This window comes from Cucurbita pepo, chromosome LG18, assembly GCF_002806865.2.
Source record: "Cucurbita pepo subsp. pepo cultivar mu-cu-16 chromosome LG18, ASM280686v2, whole genome shotgun sequence".
In the NCBI taxonomy this organism is placed as follows: Eukaryota; Viridiplantae; Streptophyta; class Magnoliopsida; order Cucurbitales; family Cucurbitaceae; genus Cucurbita; species Cucurbita pepo.
The window spans coordinates 253,159-270,528 of record NC_036655.1 but is presented as its reverse complement, the minus strand read 5'-3'; the positions used below and the strand labels follow the sequence as shown (position 1 = coordinate 270,528).

At 42.5% G+C, this 17,370-nt stretch overlaps 2 protein-coding genes across 3 annotated transcripts; one reads left to right on the top strand and one right to left on the bottom strand.

The window, feature by feature from the left end:
* Nucleotides 1-16: 16 nt before the first annotated feature.
* On the top strand, nt 17-2,976 carry LOC111779785 (psbP domain-containing protein 1, chloroplastic). The gene is made up of 3 exons (XM_023659923.1): nt 17-283; nt 993-1,412; nt 2,626-2,976. Exons 1-3 carry the CDS (start codon nt 131-133, stop codon nt 2,845-2,847), a joined length of 795 nt encoding a protein of 264 aa, XP_023515691.1. The 5' UTR covers nt 17-130; the 3' UTR covers nt 2,848-2,976.
* LOC111779784 (AP-3 complex subunit mu) lies at nt 2,820-7,336 on the bottom strand. Of its 2 annotated transcripts, none has more exons than XM_023659921.1 (8): nt 7,178-7,336; nt 6,957-7,056; nt 6,615-6,725; nt 6,456-6,545; nt 6,096-6,343; nt 5,669-5,878; nt 5,358-5,565; nt 2,820-3,244 (listed from the first exon to the last, which is right to left on the bottom strand). In XM_023659921.1, exons 1-8 carry the CDS (start codon nt 7,210-7,212, stop codon nt 2,999-3,001), a joined length of 1,248 nt encoding a protein of 415 aa, XP_023515689.1. In that variant the 5' UTR covers nt 7,213-7,336; the 3' UTR covers nt 2,820-2,998. The 2 variants fall into 2 exon arrangements, with proteins under 2 accessions (XP_023515689.1, XP_023515690.1); XM_023659922.1 differs by having other exon boundaries at nt 6,615-6,719.
* Nucleotides 7,337-17,370: the final 10,034 nt, after the last annotated feature.

Genomic DNA, 17,370 nt, shown 5'->3' with positions numbered 1-17,370 from the left:
AAACACATTAATGTTCGAAAATCTAAGTTAGTCTCTTTTATCCGCTTATCTTATCTTATGAATCTGAAAAACCTCTGTTTTCTCTCGTTTCCTCCTCCGTTCTTAGAGCGAGAGAGACAGATTCCCGAAAATGGCTGTAATCCTCGATTCCTTCTTACCTCCAATTCACACACTCACTTCTTCATCTCGGAAATGGATTCCAACCGCTTCCTCGTCTCCGCGATGGCCGCCGATCGATTCATCCCCCAAATCTCGCTTCTCACTCAGTTCTGAATCTCAACCGGTAATTCTTCCAAAATCACTACACAAACTGTAATCTGGAACTTGTTGCTTGCATTTATCGGCATCGCTTTCTAATATGTAACCAGATTAAAGCCCTTGCAGTTCCGAGGAGGAGTGCAATGGCGTTAATCTTGTAATCTGGAACTTGTTTCTTGCATTTATCGCTATCGCTTTCGCTTTATAATGTGTAATCAGATTAAAGCCGTTGCAGTTCCGAGAAGGAGCGCAATGGCGTTGATCTTGTAGTCTGGAACTTGTTTCTTGCATTTATCGCTATCGCTTTCTAATATGTAATCAGATTAAAGCCGTTGCAGTTCCGAGGAGGAGTGCAATGGCGTTGATCTTGTAATCTGGAACTTGTTTCTTGCATTTATCGCTATCGCTTTCTAATGTGTAATCAGATTAAAGCCGTTGCAGTTCCGAGGAGGAGTGCAATGGCGTTGATCTTGTAATCTGGAACTTGTTTCTTGCATTTATCGCTATCGCTTTCTAATGTGTAATCAGATTAAAGCCGTTGCAGTTCCGAGGAGGAGTGCAATGGCGTTGATCTTGTAATCTGGAACTTGTTTCTTGCATTTATCGCTATCGCTTTCTAATGTGTAATCAGATTAAAGCCGTTGCAGTTCCGAAGAGGAGTGCAATGGCGTTGATCTTGTAATCTGGAACTTGTTTCTTGCATTTATCGCTATCGCTTTCTAATGTGTAATCAGATTAAAGGCCTTGCAGTTCCGAGGAGGAGTGCGATGGCGTTGATCTTGTCCTCTTGTATTTTCTCGAATTCGGCATTGGCTGAGCAATCTGTTGGATTATTGGAATACATTGACACATTTGATGGCTATTCGTTCAATTACCCTAAGAATTGGATTCAAGTTCGAGGGGCGGGGGCTGACATATTCTTTAGGGATCCGTTTGTTCTTGATGAGAATATTTCCGTGGAGTTCTCGTCGCCGTCTTCTTCTAGGTATAAGAGCGTTGAGGATTTGGGACCTCCTGAAGAAGCGGGGAAGAAAGTGCTGAAACAGTATTTGACAGAGTTCATGTCTACAAGGCTTGGGGTTAGAAGGGAATCCAACATTCTTTCTACTTCTTCAAGAATGGCGGATGATGGCAGGACTTACTACCAAGTTGAGGTAATGTGAATATTGAGAAGTTTCATATGATTATTGTCCATCTTTTCCTGCTTCAATTCTATCCATTTTGGAAAGTGGTTTACACAAAATTTTGAAAGTTCATGAAGATATTTAAGATTTAGAAACTCGGTGGAAACAAGGATCTATCGAGATTCATTCAATACAAATTCAAATTTGTTTGATAAGACTTGTAGATCCCACATAAGTTGGAGAGGGGAATCAAATATTTTTTTATAAGAGTGTGGAAACCTTTCCCTATTTGACGCGTTTTAAAAATCTTGTGGGTAAGCTCGAGGACAGCCCAAAGAGGACAATATTTGCTAGTGGTGGACTTGGGTTGTTATATATAGCATCAGGACACAGCGAGGACGTTTAGCCCTGAAGGGGGTGGACATCGGGAGGTGTGCCAACAAGGACCCTGGCCCTAAAGGGGGTGGCTTGTGAGATCCCACATCGATTGGAGAGAGGAACGAGTGTCGGCGAGGAGGCTAGGCCTCGAAGGGGGGGGTGGATTGTGAGATCCCATATCTGTTAGAAACGAAGCATTGTTTTATGAAAACCTCTCCCTAGCAGACGAGTTTTAAAAACGCGTGAAAGAGGACAATATTTGCTAGTGGTGGACTTGGACTGTTACAAATAGTATTAGGATACAACGAGGACGCTTAGCCTCGAAGGGGGTGGACACCGGGAGGTGTGCCAACAAGGACGTTGGGTCCTTAAGGGGGGTGGATTGTGAGATCCCACACTAATTAGAGAGAGGAACAAGTGTCAGCGAGGAGGCTAGGCCCCAAAGGGAGGTGAATTGTGAGATCCCACCTCGGTTAGAAACAAAGCATTCTTTCTAAGGTTATGAAAACCTCTCCCTAGAAGCATTTTAAAAACGCGTGAAAGAGAAAGCCGTAAGAAGTGGGTGGATTGTGAGATCCCACATTGGTTAGAAACAAAGCATTCTTTATTATAAAGTTATGAAAACCTCTACCTAGTAGACGTGTTTTAAAAACGTGTGAAAGAGAAAGCCCTAAAATAACAATATTTGCTAGCAGTGGACTTGAACCGTTACAACACTCGGAGGTTTTCTACCTTTTGAGATTTCATAGTTCATTCTTTGACATTAAATAATGTAACATCTCTAAAGTACTTAGTTTACTATTATTATTTTTTTTTTTTTCATGATTATCAATATTAAACAATACCACCCTCAATTGCATATCAGGTAAACATAAAGTCATATGCAAACAACAATGAACTGGCAGTAATGCCACAGGATCGGGTGGTTCGTCTGGAATGGGACCGAAGATATCTCTCCGTTCTCGGAGTCGAAAACAATCGGCTGTACGAACTGAGATTACAAACCCCAGAAAATGTGTTTGTAGAAGAAGAAAATGAGCTGCGTCAAGTTATGGATTCTTTCAGAGTCAACAAAGTGAATGCATGAAATGAAGCACAAGAGGAGGGCTTGTTTTCAGATACAATAGCTGAAATATTGTACTTTCTATCATCAAATCACTACTGGATTTTACAGTAATTTAACATTGAACCAAAGATTGTGCTCACAACTTCACAATTGGGTAGAGTACCGTTATAGCTTACGACCTTACTTCGAACTTCCCAGCTCGTGTTAGAGCTCGAAAGCCTTTGTAAGGATGATTTGGCAAGTTCTTCACGTCGAGTTTATCTACTTGCAGGGCAGAGAGAACTAAACCCATGATCTTAAAACGTACTTGAAATGTTGGAAATATATGAAGCTGTTGTAATCCTGTCTCGAGTGTTAATGTTCCAGACATTGAAGGGGTTTTATCTTTTGGCATCTTTCCAATTGTCCAAGAACACATCTGTAGAAATAAAACGGTATTCAATTTTTAGTATATCATGAGAGAATAAGAATAAGAAGAATAGAAAATAGTTTCCTTAAACAAATGAACGTACAATACTAATTACTCTTACAGAAAATTGTTACGAATCACGAACCTCCACAATAATATTGTCCACTTTGAGTATAAGCTCTCATGGCTTGCTTATAAATCCATGATCATCTCCGTAATTAGTCAATGTGAGATTCCCTCTCAAGAATCCTCCCCTCGTACAAAGTATACCATAGAGCTTCCCCTTAATCGAGGCTCGACTCCTTTTTTGGAGCTATCGAACAAAGTACACCCTTTGTTTGACACTTGAGTCACTTTTGACTATACCTTCGAGGCTCACAACTTCTTTGTTCGACATTTGAGGATTCTATTGACATGACTAAGCTAAGGGCATAACTCTAATACCATATTAGGAATCACGAACCTCCACAATGGTATGGTATGATATTGTTCACTTTGAGCATAAGCTCTCGTAACTTTACTTTTGGTTTCCCCAAAAGGTTTCATACCAGCCGAAATGGAATTCCTTACTTATAAACTCATGATCATCTCCTTAATTAGCCAATGTGGGACTCCCTCCTAATAATCCTCAACAATCCTCCCCTCGAACAAAGTACACCATAGAGCCTCCCCTCAAGTCTATGAAGCCCTCAAACAGCCTCCTCATAATTGAGGCTCGACTTCTTTTTTGGAGTCATCGAACAAAGTACACCATTTGCTCGACACTTGAGTCACTTTTGACTATACCTTCGAGGCTCACAACTTCTTTATTCGACATTTGATTATTCTATTGACATAGCTAAGTTAAGGGCATAGCTCTGATACCATGTTAGGAATCACAAACCTCCACAATGGAATGATATTGTCCATTTTGAGCATTAGCTTTCATGACTTTGCTATTGGTTTCCCCAGAAGACCTCATACCAACAGAAATAGTATTCCTTACTTATAAACTCATGATCATCTCCTTAATTAACCAACCAGGGACTCCCTCTCAACAATGCTCAACAATCCTCCCCTTGAACAAAGTACACCATAGAGCCGCCCCTGAGGCCTATGGAGCCCTCGATCAGCCTCCTCATAATTGAGGCTCGACTTCTTCTCTGGAACTCTTAAACAAAGTACACCCTTTGTTAGATATTTGAGTCACTTTTGGCTATACCTTCGAGGCTCACAACTTCTTTCTTCGACATTTGAGGATTTTATTGACATCGCTAAGTTAAGGGCATAGCTCTGATACCATGTTAGGAATTACGAACCTCCACAATGGTATGATATTGTCCACTTTGAGCATAAGCTTTTATGGCTTTGCTTTTGGTTTCCCCAAAAGGCCTCGTACCAACAGAAATAGTATTCCTTACTTATAAATTTATGATCATCTCCTTAATTAGCCAACATGGGATCCCTCTCAACAATGCTCAACAATCCTCTCCTTAAACAAAGTACACCATAGAGCCTCCCCTGAAGCCTATGGAGCCCTCGAACAGCCTCCCCATAATTGAGGCTCGACTTCTTCTCTGGAACCCTCAAACAAAGTACACCCTTTGTTAGATACTTGAGTCACTTTTGGCTATACCTTCGAGGCTCACAACTTCTTTATTCGACATTTGAGAATTCTATTGACATAGCTAAGTTAAGGGCATAGCTCTGATACCATTGTTAGGAATCACGAACCTCCACAATGGTATGATATTATCCACTTTGAGCATAAGCTCGCTCTCATGGCTTTGCTTTTGGTTTCCCCAAAATGCCTCATACCAATAGAAATAGTATTCCTTACTTATAAACTCATGATCATCTCCTTAATTAACCAATGTGGGATCCCTCTCAACAATGCTCAACAATCCTCTCCTTGAACAAAGTACACCATATTCACAATTCACAAGGAGATCCCAAGAAAGAAACTTACATATTCATCATATAAACACCAGATATTTTACCAGTCAGAAATTGCCAAATACCAATTTAAAAAGTCACTGAAAACAACCTAAAAAGGCATTTAGCATAACTCTTTTGGTCGATTAGCAAGCATGGATGGAATATAACTCCTTTTGTCAGTTTAAGAAAATGATGAAACTATTACCTTATTAGATAGGATGTTCACTGTTCCATAATTTGAAGTAAGGTCAGCTGATAAAACGCACGAGGGCAACTGAAACTGCACATCGATTGAGTCAATCGGCTTTCCAGGATCATGTCGAATTCCTACTAACACACTGACCCGGCACATCCCAGCATCTGATGTAAACTGAGGCTTTACATATACAGGAGTATTCTTCAACTTTCTAACCCTGAATGAAACTAAGATTTGGTAAGGAAGGAATACTAATAATTAACATATAATAAGGTGAAAAAGTAGATACTTTCCAGAATCCATGTTCAATTTATACATACCTGTAACTCATGAGCTTAAACTGCCCATCAGGAGGCACAAATGATAGGATCTGATGTGATTCCCATGGGCGAAACCGAACACAGGGATGGAATCTCACATCATCAAGAATGGAAGGGTTTGTAAATGAGAGTGTCAAATCAGGAAGACCAGATAGATGAGAATTTACTTGAATTTCACCATAAATTTCACACTTGACCAGGTGGCCATCCCTGAACAAGACAGTTCAACAGCAAGATTCAATATAACATGTCTACTATTCTCATGTGCTTGTTATTCATTACAACTTCAATTGAGATGCATTAGTGGAATGGGTAGGATTTCAGCAGCCAAATCGAATACTAATTTAATGGTAAACGTATAATTGGTGAATGGAATACGTAACGATATTTATTATAAAAATGAAAATTAGAGAAAAGCTTTTAGAACCTGTTTAGAATTGCGTCCATCTCCTCCACAAGATCAACATTAACTTCATTTTTAGCATATTTTGGATCTGTTGTTCTCCATGGAACATGAGATGCAATTGCACCTGGAATGGTGTCGCTCACATTCGAACTGTTACCAGTCACGACACTCAAAACTTTGCTGACAAGGTTCGGTGGAGCTATGATTTCTCTCAGGATATTAGGTTCTGTAGTGAGGGGGAAGCCATTGTCTATCATCTCATCCAGAAGCTACAAATTCCAAATGTCTAACAATGACTTTTTTTGTTGAACCAAATGAAATTAACAATCTAAGAATGAATTAAAATCCACCATGTTTATACGTGAATTGGTTCGGGCGTACCTCATATACAATGACAAAGTTATCCTTTACCAAATCTTCATTCAACTCCCCAAGATAATCTGTGAGAACATCCGCCACTCTGCAGAGGAACTAAGGATCAAAAGTTAAGAACTCAAATATCCAACCTAATTTCTTGCTCATTCTAGAGAAGAAATTTACCTCAATCCCCATTAAAGGGGGCATTTCAACTTGGGTGCAGGCCAAGAAAGTGATTCCCTCACGAACAACTTGGAAAAGATAATGTGTCGGAGAAGCAATCACCGGCTGCAGCTAAAANAAAAAAAAAAAAAAAAAAAAAAAAAAAAAAAAAAAAAAAAAAAAAAAAAAAAAAAAAAAAACAAAGAATCAAATTCAATCCAACATCGAATTATCATAAAACGAAAAACCTATCTCCGAACAAATACTTACAAATCAAAGATCCAGATACCAAAATCTAAAAGAAAAACCTACAATTCACAAATAGAGTAGTCTTGAATGGAAATTTTGCGATTCTAAAGGTACCTTGAAGGAATCACCTTGAGATACGGATTGCTCCCAGAACCAAGCACAAATAGATCGGTCGACACGATGGCCAGTGAGCTGTTTCTCCAGCATAATCTCTCTGCAAAATCCAACAGTAAAAGAGGAGCAACATTTGAATTGGAACGAACAATTCAGGGAAAAAAACTGACCGAATATCGGATGATGAATTACTGTTTATAGGTAATGAGATTAACTCTTACCCTGAATCGGATAGCAGAAATATGCATTGCAACATCTCTTAAATCGGCGTCTGAAAGCGAGAAATGAGGCTTAAGCGCGGAGTTCGCAGAGAGACGAATGACGAAGATCGATTGATATGAGCATAGGAAAGGGGTTCTTCACTCCCGCTGTACATTGATCTCACTTAGTTGAAATTTTGTTCGAAAAAGTTCGAGCAGATTGGATTGGTAAAAAATATGATTATCGTTTAAAAAAAAAAAAAAATTATTTAACATTAAATCCTAAAATAAAAATTTAAATAAAATAAAAAGAAAGAAGTTTACCCATAAACACAAATCAATCTATAAAAATAATTAAAAAAAAATACAAATATTTAAAAATAGTATAAAATATATGAATAATTGTTGGTTATTTCTGAAATCATGGTCGGTGCAAACTGAGATCTTGAAGCTAAGGCTAAGGCCCTTCTGGGGACGAAGTTTCTTGTTCAAATTCAAAGTCTTCAGTCTCCTCCCGGGCTAAGGCTGTAGTTCTAAATCCAGAATCTTAAACAATTCAGCTTAATATAGCATAGCTTATAATCTGATTCAACTTCAAAGAAGAAAGAACGGGGTGGGGCATCTTTCGCTTGACTTTTGGGTTGCGAGTGCATGCGTCCACCACGGTCAGAGCTTTCACAGATACCTTGTACGTAGTTAAGGTTCAGCTTTGTTTGGTCTCGCTTGATTCTAGACTAGACTGGAAATAACCCTGACTGACCTAGCTCAAATTTAAAGTTGATTCAGGTGGAATCCGTGGGATAAAAAGTTTGATTCAGGAGACAAATGAGATTTATTCGTATTATAAATAATTGTATAAAATATTGAAGTATTTTTTTAATCCTAAAAAAGGAGGTTTATGAAATTCCCAAATAAAAATTAAATAAAATAATAATATCTAGTAAAGCTCGTTAACACTTTGACAGATCTATGAATATGTAACTTTATTTCAATATATTTAATAAGACTTTGTTCGTATCAGGTTAACTCGAAATTTGTCTAATGAACCTGAAACTCGAGCTAAACCTATTTGATTCTATAAAATTAACCTAACCCCTATAATTCGAGTTGAGTTGGTTCGGATTTTTAGGTTCAATATTTGTTAGCGGGGGTTTGGGCGGTAACAAATGGTATCAGAGTCAGTCACCGAACGGTGCAAGACACTAGTCGGAGTAGGGTTAGACCCTCTCTATAGTAAATGCATTTTAAAACACGTCTAGCTGACGACGATACGTAACGGGTCAAAGTGAACAATCTAGGCTTAGGCTTAGAGCATAAATCCAACATTGGTCATGGATGCAATTAGAGTTTACAACTAGGCCATTTATTGAGTATTTTTATGCTCACTAACTTCTTTTTTAGGTGATAGTTGATCAGTTGGTCGAGGTGGGGAGTGTTGAGGGGCTATGTGTCACAATCATCTTTTCTTGGTAGCGGATTTGGCGATTGTGCGACACTCACTCTTAGCACTGAATGTGTCAAGTCAACTTCAGATCGCGTTGCCTACGGTCGGACAATGTATAATCAAGCCTCAGACCCCGATTTGAAAAGAAGATCTTAGAAAATGGAGCAGAGAGGTTTTGGAAAAAGAGTTTGAAAGCAAGAATGAGAGAGAGATTGAGAGTGGTGTTATATAGCATGCAACCAAAAAGGCAACAACAACGGCTTAAACAATATATAATTTTTCGGGTAGGGAGAGTTTAACAACTAGTCGCATCCCTCTATAGTACATTTTGAGGCATTTCATGTCTACCAAGTGTAGCCATGATTTTCGTTGAAATGTCATACTCTTAGAAAAAACAAGAAGGATATAATATAACATAAAAGCAGTAAAAGAAAGCGATAAAGTAGTACAAGGCAAGGGTTTTGACGTGTAACGAGCATGTGACCATGGACAACACGCCTTGGACAAGCATGACCATGACATCCTTCCCCAGTTGGTTGGCATCCCTGTCAATCGTCTCATTTCTTCGAACTCTGCAATCTGAAGTGCGGCTGTCTTCAGGTAGTCGGCACGTTCCCAGCTGATTTTTGCTTCTGGGAGTCCTTTCCACTTGACTAAAAATTCTTGTAAGTTGCGCTTTGGGTTGCCAATACGACGGGTTCGCTCAACCAAAATCTCCTTTACTTCCTTTTTACTCGAGTCCTTCATTGTAACTGGGGGTCGTGTCACTTGGTTGCATTGATAGTCGTCGTCGTCTGGGCAATATGGTTTTAGGTTACTTACATGCATGACGGGATGAATCCTTATCCATGTAGGTAATTGGAGACGATATGAAGTCCTTCCAACTTTCTCAATGACTTCGGTTGGTTCTTCATATTTTCGCACTAGTCGCTGGTCCCTATTCCCATGGAATCTAAATTGTTTTGGCCTCAGCTTATCATAACTTGGTCACCAGCCTGAAACTCTAATGATCTTCGTTTTTGGTCTACCCACTTCTTCATTCTTCGTGAAGCTTTCTCCAAATACGCTCGTGCTACTTTGGAGGTTTGCTTCCACTCTTTGGTGAAGTTGTACGCTTGAGGGCTTCTCCCGGCATAGGGGTGGTTAATGATATGGGGCATGAGTGGTTGTCTATCACATACTATTTCAAAAGGGATTTTTCCTGTCGACGAGTTTTGCTGACAATTGAAGCTAAATTGAGTAACGTCGAGCATCTGTGCCTAGTTTTTTCTGTCGCGCATCGATGAAATGATGTAAGAACTCTTCGAGCATACTATTGAACCTTTCAGTTTGTCCGTCAATTTGGAGATGATAGCTCGAAGAGATGTTTAGGCTCAACTCAATTACTTGAACTACTCGGTCCAAAAGGTCCCTGTGATTCTCCCATCATGATCACTGATAATGCTAGTGGGAATACTCCACAACTCAACAACTTGTCGAAAGAATAGTTGTGCAGTCACTTCGGTAGAGCATGACTTGGGAGTTGGGACAAATGTGACATATTTAGAGAACCTGTCAACAATGACCAAGATGGACTCCATTTCTCCTACCTTGGGGAGGTGTGTGATAAAATCTAGAGAAACACTTTCCTACGGTCAGAAAGGGACCGATAGAGGTTCCAGCAGTCTAGCAATTTTGTTTCGTTCAACCTTGTCTTGTTGGCAGATAAGGCAAGTCTTTGTGAACTGTGTCACATCGCCACGGAGGTTCGACCAATAGTACCCCTTTTTAGAAGGGCATAGGTTCTCTGCCACCCGTTGTGGCTTGCCCACGGTGTGTCATGACATTCTTTAAGTAGGAGTCTCCTTAGGTTCCCCGAACGGGAGACATAAAGACAATTTCCCTTGGTGAAGAGTAAATTGTCCTCGACCCAAAACTGACGAGTCTTCCCCTCCCTGGCTAGCTGCATGATGGCCTAGACGGCCGACTCTTTGGCTAGGTGTTCTTCGATACTTCCTCGTATCATCCCGCTCAACTTACTTGCTTGTAGATGAGCTAGCATGCACAAGGCTGCATGTTCGCTCTTCAAACTTAGGGCATCTACAACTTGATTTGCTTTACCTTGCCTGTGTTCGAACTGAAAGTCATATTCGGCCACACAATCTTGCCAACGCGCTTGTTTCAAAAATAACTTGGGTTGGTCAAAGAAGTGACATATGGAATTGTTGTTGACTACAAACTTAGTGACGAGGAAGTATTGTTGACTTCTGGCAATCGAGAGAAAATCGTCGACGGAGTAAAAAATGGCTCAAGAAAATTTGTTGGAAAAAAATGAAAATAGAAAATGAAAAAGAGAGAAATCTTGGGATTTGATTTAATGAAAAAGGGTGATTTTGTTTCTCATCACATTCACCTATTTCAATAATTAGCTTATCCTAAAAATGGCCGAAAGTGGCCAACTAGTGCCACTTCCCTCCAAATGGCCACCTAAAAAATTGGTTCCAGATGACCACCTAAAGAGTTGGTAATCTATTCGACGTGCTTGTCAAATGGTCAAAAGAAAATATTTAATAATGGAGTAAAACGTGTAAAAGCTAAATAAAAAAACTTTAGGCTTTTATCTAACAATCTCGTCCTAAACCTTTGTATATCTACCTCATTATTTGAACTTCGATCTTTGAACGGAGTTCCTCAAATTTTACCCGCGCCAGAGACTTGGTGAAGATGTCTCCAAGCAGTTCCTCTATTCGGATGAAGTCAATCTTGATAAGCCCCCAGTCTGCACACTCCCGAATGTAATGGAACCTGATCTCTATGTGCTTGCTCCGGTCGTGCAAAACCAGATTTTTGATTAGGGAGATTGTAGCTTTGTTGTCCACGTAATGCCTTAGTGGATCGCCTTCTTCTTCCATTAGTCGCGCAAGCCAGAACCCCCTGTGTTGCTGCCGTCGAAGCGACAATGTACCCTGCTTCGCAAGAAGATAAAGCAACTACCTTTTGCATAGGTGATTGCAAGCAGATCGTGCCGCCTGAGAGGAAGTAAATCATCCCGCTTGTGCTCTTACGATCATCAACATCATCGGCCATGTCACTATCACTGTAGCTGACCAGCTCAAGCTTCTCCTTTCCTCTCCCTGTGCAGTATCACACACCCCAGCCTCTTGTTCCAACTACATAACGCAGGATGCGCTTGATAGCCATAAGATGCTCCTCCCTAGGTGCTTCCATGAATCTACTCATGTATCCAACGAAATAAGCAAGGTCAAGGCGTGTGTTTACCAGATAGCGCAGTCTCCCGACAATGCTGCAGTAATTAGTGGCGTCGACTGCTGTCGTAGTACCAAACTTCTTTAGCTAGAGTCGGGCCTCCATTGGCGTCCTTGTAGGGTTACTGTATGCAAGCCCAGTTGTGTCCAGCAGCTTCTTCGCGTACGCACTTTGACAGGTGATGCCGACAGTACTCTGTTGCACTTCGATGTCGAGGTAGTAGTTGAGCACGCCAAGATCACTCATCTTGAAGTTCTTTGACATTTCCCTCTTGAATCTTCCAAGGACTTCCATGTCGCCTCCAGTGATTATGTGGTCGTCGACGTACACTCCCACGATCAGTCGCTGCTCATCGTGGCCGTGCGTGTACATGCCATGCTCAGAGGCACAGCGCTTGAACTTCAGCGACAGTAGGGTACTGTCGAGCTTCGTGTTCCAGGCTCGTGGTGCTTGTCGAAGCCCATAGAGTGCCTTGTGCAGGCGCAATACCTTGTCAAGGTTGTCAGACATAGACAGTCTCCTTCAGCTCACCGTTGAGAAACGTNCTTGTCAAGGTTGTCAGACATAGACAGTCTCCTTCAGCTCTCCGTTGAGAAACGTGGATTTCACGTCCATGTGGTGGACCTCCCAGGAATGATGTGCCGCGATTGCCAGCAATAGGCGGACAGATTCCAACCTTGCCACCGGCGTGAATACCTCCTCGAAATCCACTCCTTGCTTCTGGACGTAGCCCTTCGCCACCAAACGGGCCTTATGTTTCACAACTTCTCTTTCTTTATTACGATTCAGTTTGAAGACCCATGTGAGCCCTATGGCTCGGTGTCCCGGCGGCATGTCCTCCAGACTCCATGTCTAGTTCTCAATGATGGATGTCATCTCCTCCTGCATTGCCTTCAGCTAGCACAAATTCCTTTCTACTTCGGCGAAGGTGTTCGGTTCATCTGCGCTGATGACATGCAGTTTGGCCACCTCTTGTTCAAGTTCGCGTGCTCCCAGTCCAGGTGGTTCACCTCCTCCCACTAGGTCTTCCATCCTCCGGTACCTGGCCACCAGATCATCATCGTGATCGGCATCCAGCGTTGAATCTGTAGTTCGTGGTGTTGCAAACTCCACTAGTTTAAGGGATGCAGCTGCTGGCAACGGCAGTGCTCGATGCTGCGCTCCTCCTTCTACCGGCTCGGTGACAAGGTACTTCATTGTGAATTGATTTGAGTTTTTGGTCTGCCTCGATCATGTCGTTCCACTGTTAGAAGGTGCTTTCATTGAAGATGACGTCGCGAGACACGTGAGCTCGCCCCTCGCAGGATCATAGAGCCTATACGCCTTGCTCCCAGGTTCGTAGCCGATGAAGACAACCTTCAGCCCCTTGGGATCGAGCTTGCCAAGGTGGGGACGCACTACCTTCATGTATGCGATGCATTCAAACACTCAGAGATGATGTACCGCTGGCTTCTTATTGTACCAGGCCTCATGTGGTGTCTTCCCGTCGAGGCTTCGCATTGGCAATCGATTGAGGAGATAGACGGCCTTCATTACCGCCTCTCCCCAAAATCTCCCAGGCATTTCGACCGTCATCAGCAATGACCTTGCTGTCCCGATGATGGTCTGATTTTGGCGTTCCACCACCCCGTTCTGCTGGGGGGAGTAGGGCACCGTTAGTTGCCGTTGCATGCCGATGAGGTGAATTCTTTGCCTCGGTCTGTGCGCAACATTAGCATCTTCTTACTGCATTTGGCCTCTGCTTGCGCTTGAATGCGATTAATTGTCTCTGCCGCCACACTTTTCGCTTGCAGCAGGATCAGCCATATGAAGCAGTTTTTGTCATCAACCAGTAGGAGGAAGAGGTTCTTGCCGCCTGGGGTCGCTGGCTTGATGGGCTCGCAGATATCACCGACGAACAGGATGGTGCGGCGCCCTTCGATCTCGACGACGGAGCCATCGCTGAATTTTACTGTCCCGTGAATCCCTGAGTCAAGCTCAAAGAACGCGGATCTAGCCCCGTCATATGGTTTGTTGCCCCTGTGTCGAGGACCCATCGCCGATGCTCATGCTGCTCACCCCTGTCGCCGATCTGAGCGAACACTCGCTCCTCCTTTAGTTGAATTGGCTCCCCAGCCGGTGTCTTTGTTACGCCCAGTTGGAGCTCTTCCTTAAGTTCGACGCTCATCGGAGGAGCAGTTACGCCGTTGTCGATTACCTCCATGGATTTGGAATCGAAATTGGGGACGTCGAATAAGATCGATGCGCTCATCATGAAAAGAGCTGGCTCTTCCTTGTGATGTGGGTGTGGAAACCTTCCCCTACCATATGCATTTTAAAGCCTTGAGGGAAAGGCCAAAGAGAACAATATCTGCTAGCGGTGGATCTGGGTCGTTACATATGGTATCAGAGCCAGACACCCGACAATGTGCCAGCCTTCTCGCTATTTCCCAAAGGGGGTAGACATGAGGTGGTGTGCCAGTAAGGACGCTAGGTCCCAAAGGGGGGATGAATATGGGGGCGGTCCCACATCGATTGGAGGAAGAAAAGAGTGCCAGCGAGGACGCTAGGCCCCAAAGGGGGGTGGATTGTGATGTCCCACATTGGTTGGGAAGGAGAACAAACCACCATTTATAAGGGTGTGGAAACCTTACCCCGAAAGGGAAAGCCCAAAGAGGACAATATCTGCTAGAGGTGGATCTGGATCGTTACATTCCTCCTTGGATCGAGCCACATGAACCTTCTCTTTGTTCCTGAGCTTACTCTAGCAATTCTTGCTTAGGTGGCCCTTCTACTCGCAGTTAGAGCACTGGATTGGCCTGCCATCGGTCGACTCCTTCTTTTGATCTCCCTCTTTCTCGTGCGTGCACTCGCGAGATTTCCATGGCTTCTTACTGCCTTTGTGGCTGGAGAACCCGTTGCTCTCACTGGTATTGTGGCGGATTTTGATCTCCCTCTTTCTTGTGCATGCGCTCGTGAGATTTCCATGTCTTCTTACTGTCTTTGTGGCTAGAGGACCCGTTGCTCTCGCTGGTATTGTGGCGATGCTTTAGGCGTGCAAGCCATTCCTCCTTAGTGAGGAGTAGATGACCCTCCTTGTCGATAGCTGAAGAGGCATTCTTCTTCTGCTGCTCGACGTTGTGTAGTCTTCTGGTCACCTCTTCCACCGTTAGGTCGTTCACGTCAAGTAATATTTCGATTTAGCATGACTTGCTCGAGGTGATTGGGGACGATCTGCAACATCTTCTTCACGATTTCTGTCTCGCTGATGCTCCCACCGAGAGTGGTGATGCTGTTGGCGAGACCTGTAATCCGCATTGAAAAGTCATCGACAGATTCGCCATTCTTAAAGCGGATCCCCGAGAGCTTCTTTTGCAGCTGCTCGACGGAGGCATGGAGGAGTGAGTGAGCCTGCCGAGGATGGACCCCACGATGTGTGAATTTTCACGCTCTGCATTTTCTTCTACTTAACCTGAGACCTATGTGTTGTTAGGTCGATGTTCTAACCAGTTGAGCTAATCAACTTGACTTTTGATAAAGTCGGTTCCTCTGCAATGATATACCACCGGTGGATTAAACCAGGCTTTGATACCACTTGTTGACTTCTGGCAATCGAGAGGAAATTGTCGATGGAGTAAAAAATGGCCCAAGCAAATTTGTTGGAAGAAAATGAAAACAGAAAATGAAAGAGGGAGAAATCTCGGGATTAAAAAATGGCCCAAGAAATTTGTTGGAAGAAAATGAATACAGAAGATGAAAGAGAGAGAAATCTTGAGATTTGATTTATAGAAAAAGGTGATTTTGTTTCTCATCACATTCACCTATTTAAATAATTAGCTTATCCTAAAAAATGGTAGAAAGTGGCCAACTAATCTGTGTCACTCCCGTCGAGATGGCCACCTAAAAAATTGGTAATTCATTCGAGCGTGTTTGTCAAATGGTCAAAAGAAAATATTCAATAACTGAGTAAAAGGTGTAAAAGCTAAATAAAGAAACCTCAGACTTTTATCCAACAGTATTGCCTCCAAACTCGTAAACAATGGACTACTGCCAACATTTCTTTCTCGGATGTTGCGTACCTTTTTTCTGCCTCATTAAGCTTCTAATTCTCGTATGCAATGGGTTGTCTCTCTCATAGTAGGATGCCCCATTGGGCGAAGTCTAACGCATCTGTTTCGACTTCGAAGGGTTTCTTTACGTCGACAATCCCCAAAACTAGCCCTTCCATCATGGCATTCTTTAAGTTGTCAAAGGCTTCTTGACAATGTGGAGTCCAACTCGACTTGTTTCCCTGCTTTAGTAGTTCAGTCAAGGGACCTACATGCTTCGAGAATCCTTCAACTAACTGTCAATAATAATTTGCAAACCTAAGGAAGGAGCGCACTTCTGTCACTAGAGAGGGGGTCTTCAAATCCTTGATGGCTTTGACTTTCTCTTCTTCCATACCCACCTTGCCTGCTTCGATTACATGACCGAGAAAGTAAGTTGATTCGTTGTTGCGCGAACGTGCATTTTTCCCTCTTCACATATAGTTGGTGTTCTCTCAAATTTTTGAAAACTAATCGCAGGTGGTGTTGATGCTCTTCCATGGTGGAGCTGTAAACCCCTATGTCGTCCAAGTAGAGAACCACAAATTTATCGAGATATTTGTGGAAGACTTGGTTCATTAATGTACAGAATGCGGCAGGGGAATTATTCCAGACCAAAAGGCATGACTAGGAGTTCAAAGGCCTCATATCTAGTGACGCAACTCGTTTTGGCTCATCTCCCTCGACAATTTGAACTTGATAGTATCCCAACCTTAAGTCGAGTTTCAAGAAGTACTTCACGCCATGTAGTTGATCGAAAGAGCCTGTAATGATGGGCAAAGGATACTTGTTTCTGATCTTGATTTTGTTTAGGGTGCGGTAGTCTATGCATAGACTAAGACTCCCGTTCTTCTTTTTAAATAACATCGGGGCTCCATAGGGAGTATTTGCAGGTCTAATAAATCTGATAGTACGTAGTTCATCTAGTTGGGGGGTGGAGTCATTCTATTCTTTGTCATTCTATTCTTTGTCGTGTTGTATTTCTATGGGAACAAATTCAATCGTTCCCTCAGTTTCAACCACAGGGATGACCATGAACGTTGGTTCGTTACACACAAGACCTCATTTAAACTGAAGCTTGTCTGGACAACGGTAGGGGTTGATCCTGTTATGGCTAAGTATTTATCCAAAGGCATGGGGATCACTTTATGTTTCAATAAGAATTTCATCCGGAGTACCACATCAAAGTCGTCCATTTTGACAATCACAAAGTCCACTAGACTACTCCATGTTCCTAACTTGAGGGCAACCTTTCTCGCTATCCCAAAGATTGGTAGGGCCACAGAGTTGATGGCCTTCATCTTTCCCGAGTCTCGATGCCACTTGATGTTCAACCGATTTGCTTCAGTCTCGATCACGAAGTTATGGATGGATCCCGAATTGACCATCGTACTCTTAGCCAATTTGTGATTCATCCATGCTTCTATGTACATGAGACATTTTTCAATCGGTTCTTT

Bases quoted from the DNA above. Each gene is read 5' to 3' on its own strand.
- LOC111779784 (XM_023659921.1), bottom strand. From the start codon at position 7,212: ATGTTGCAATGCATATTTCTGCTATCCGATTCAGG. The intron at 7,057-7,177 runs GTAAGAGTTAAT...TGGATTTTGCAG, and splicing joins TTTCTGCTATCCGATTCAGG to AGAGATTATGCTGGAGAAAC. The intron at 5,566-5,668 runs GTATGTATAAAT...AGTTTCATTCAG, and splicing joins TTTAAGCTCATGAGTTACAG to GGTTAGAAAGTTGAAGAATA.
- LOC111779785 (XM_023659923.1), top strand. From the start codon at position 131: ATGGCTGTAATCCTCGATTCCTTCTTACCTCCAATTCACACACTCACT. The intron at 284-992 runs GTAATTCTTCCA...ATGTGTAATCAG, and splicing joins TCAGTTCTGAATCTCAACCG to ATTAAAGGCCTTGCAGTTCC. The intron at 1,413-2,625 runs GTAATGTGAATA...ATTGCATATCAG, and splicing joins GGACTTACTACCAAGTTGAG to GTAAACATAAAGTCATATGC.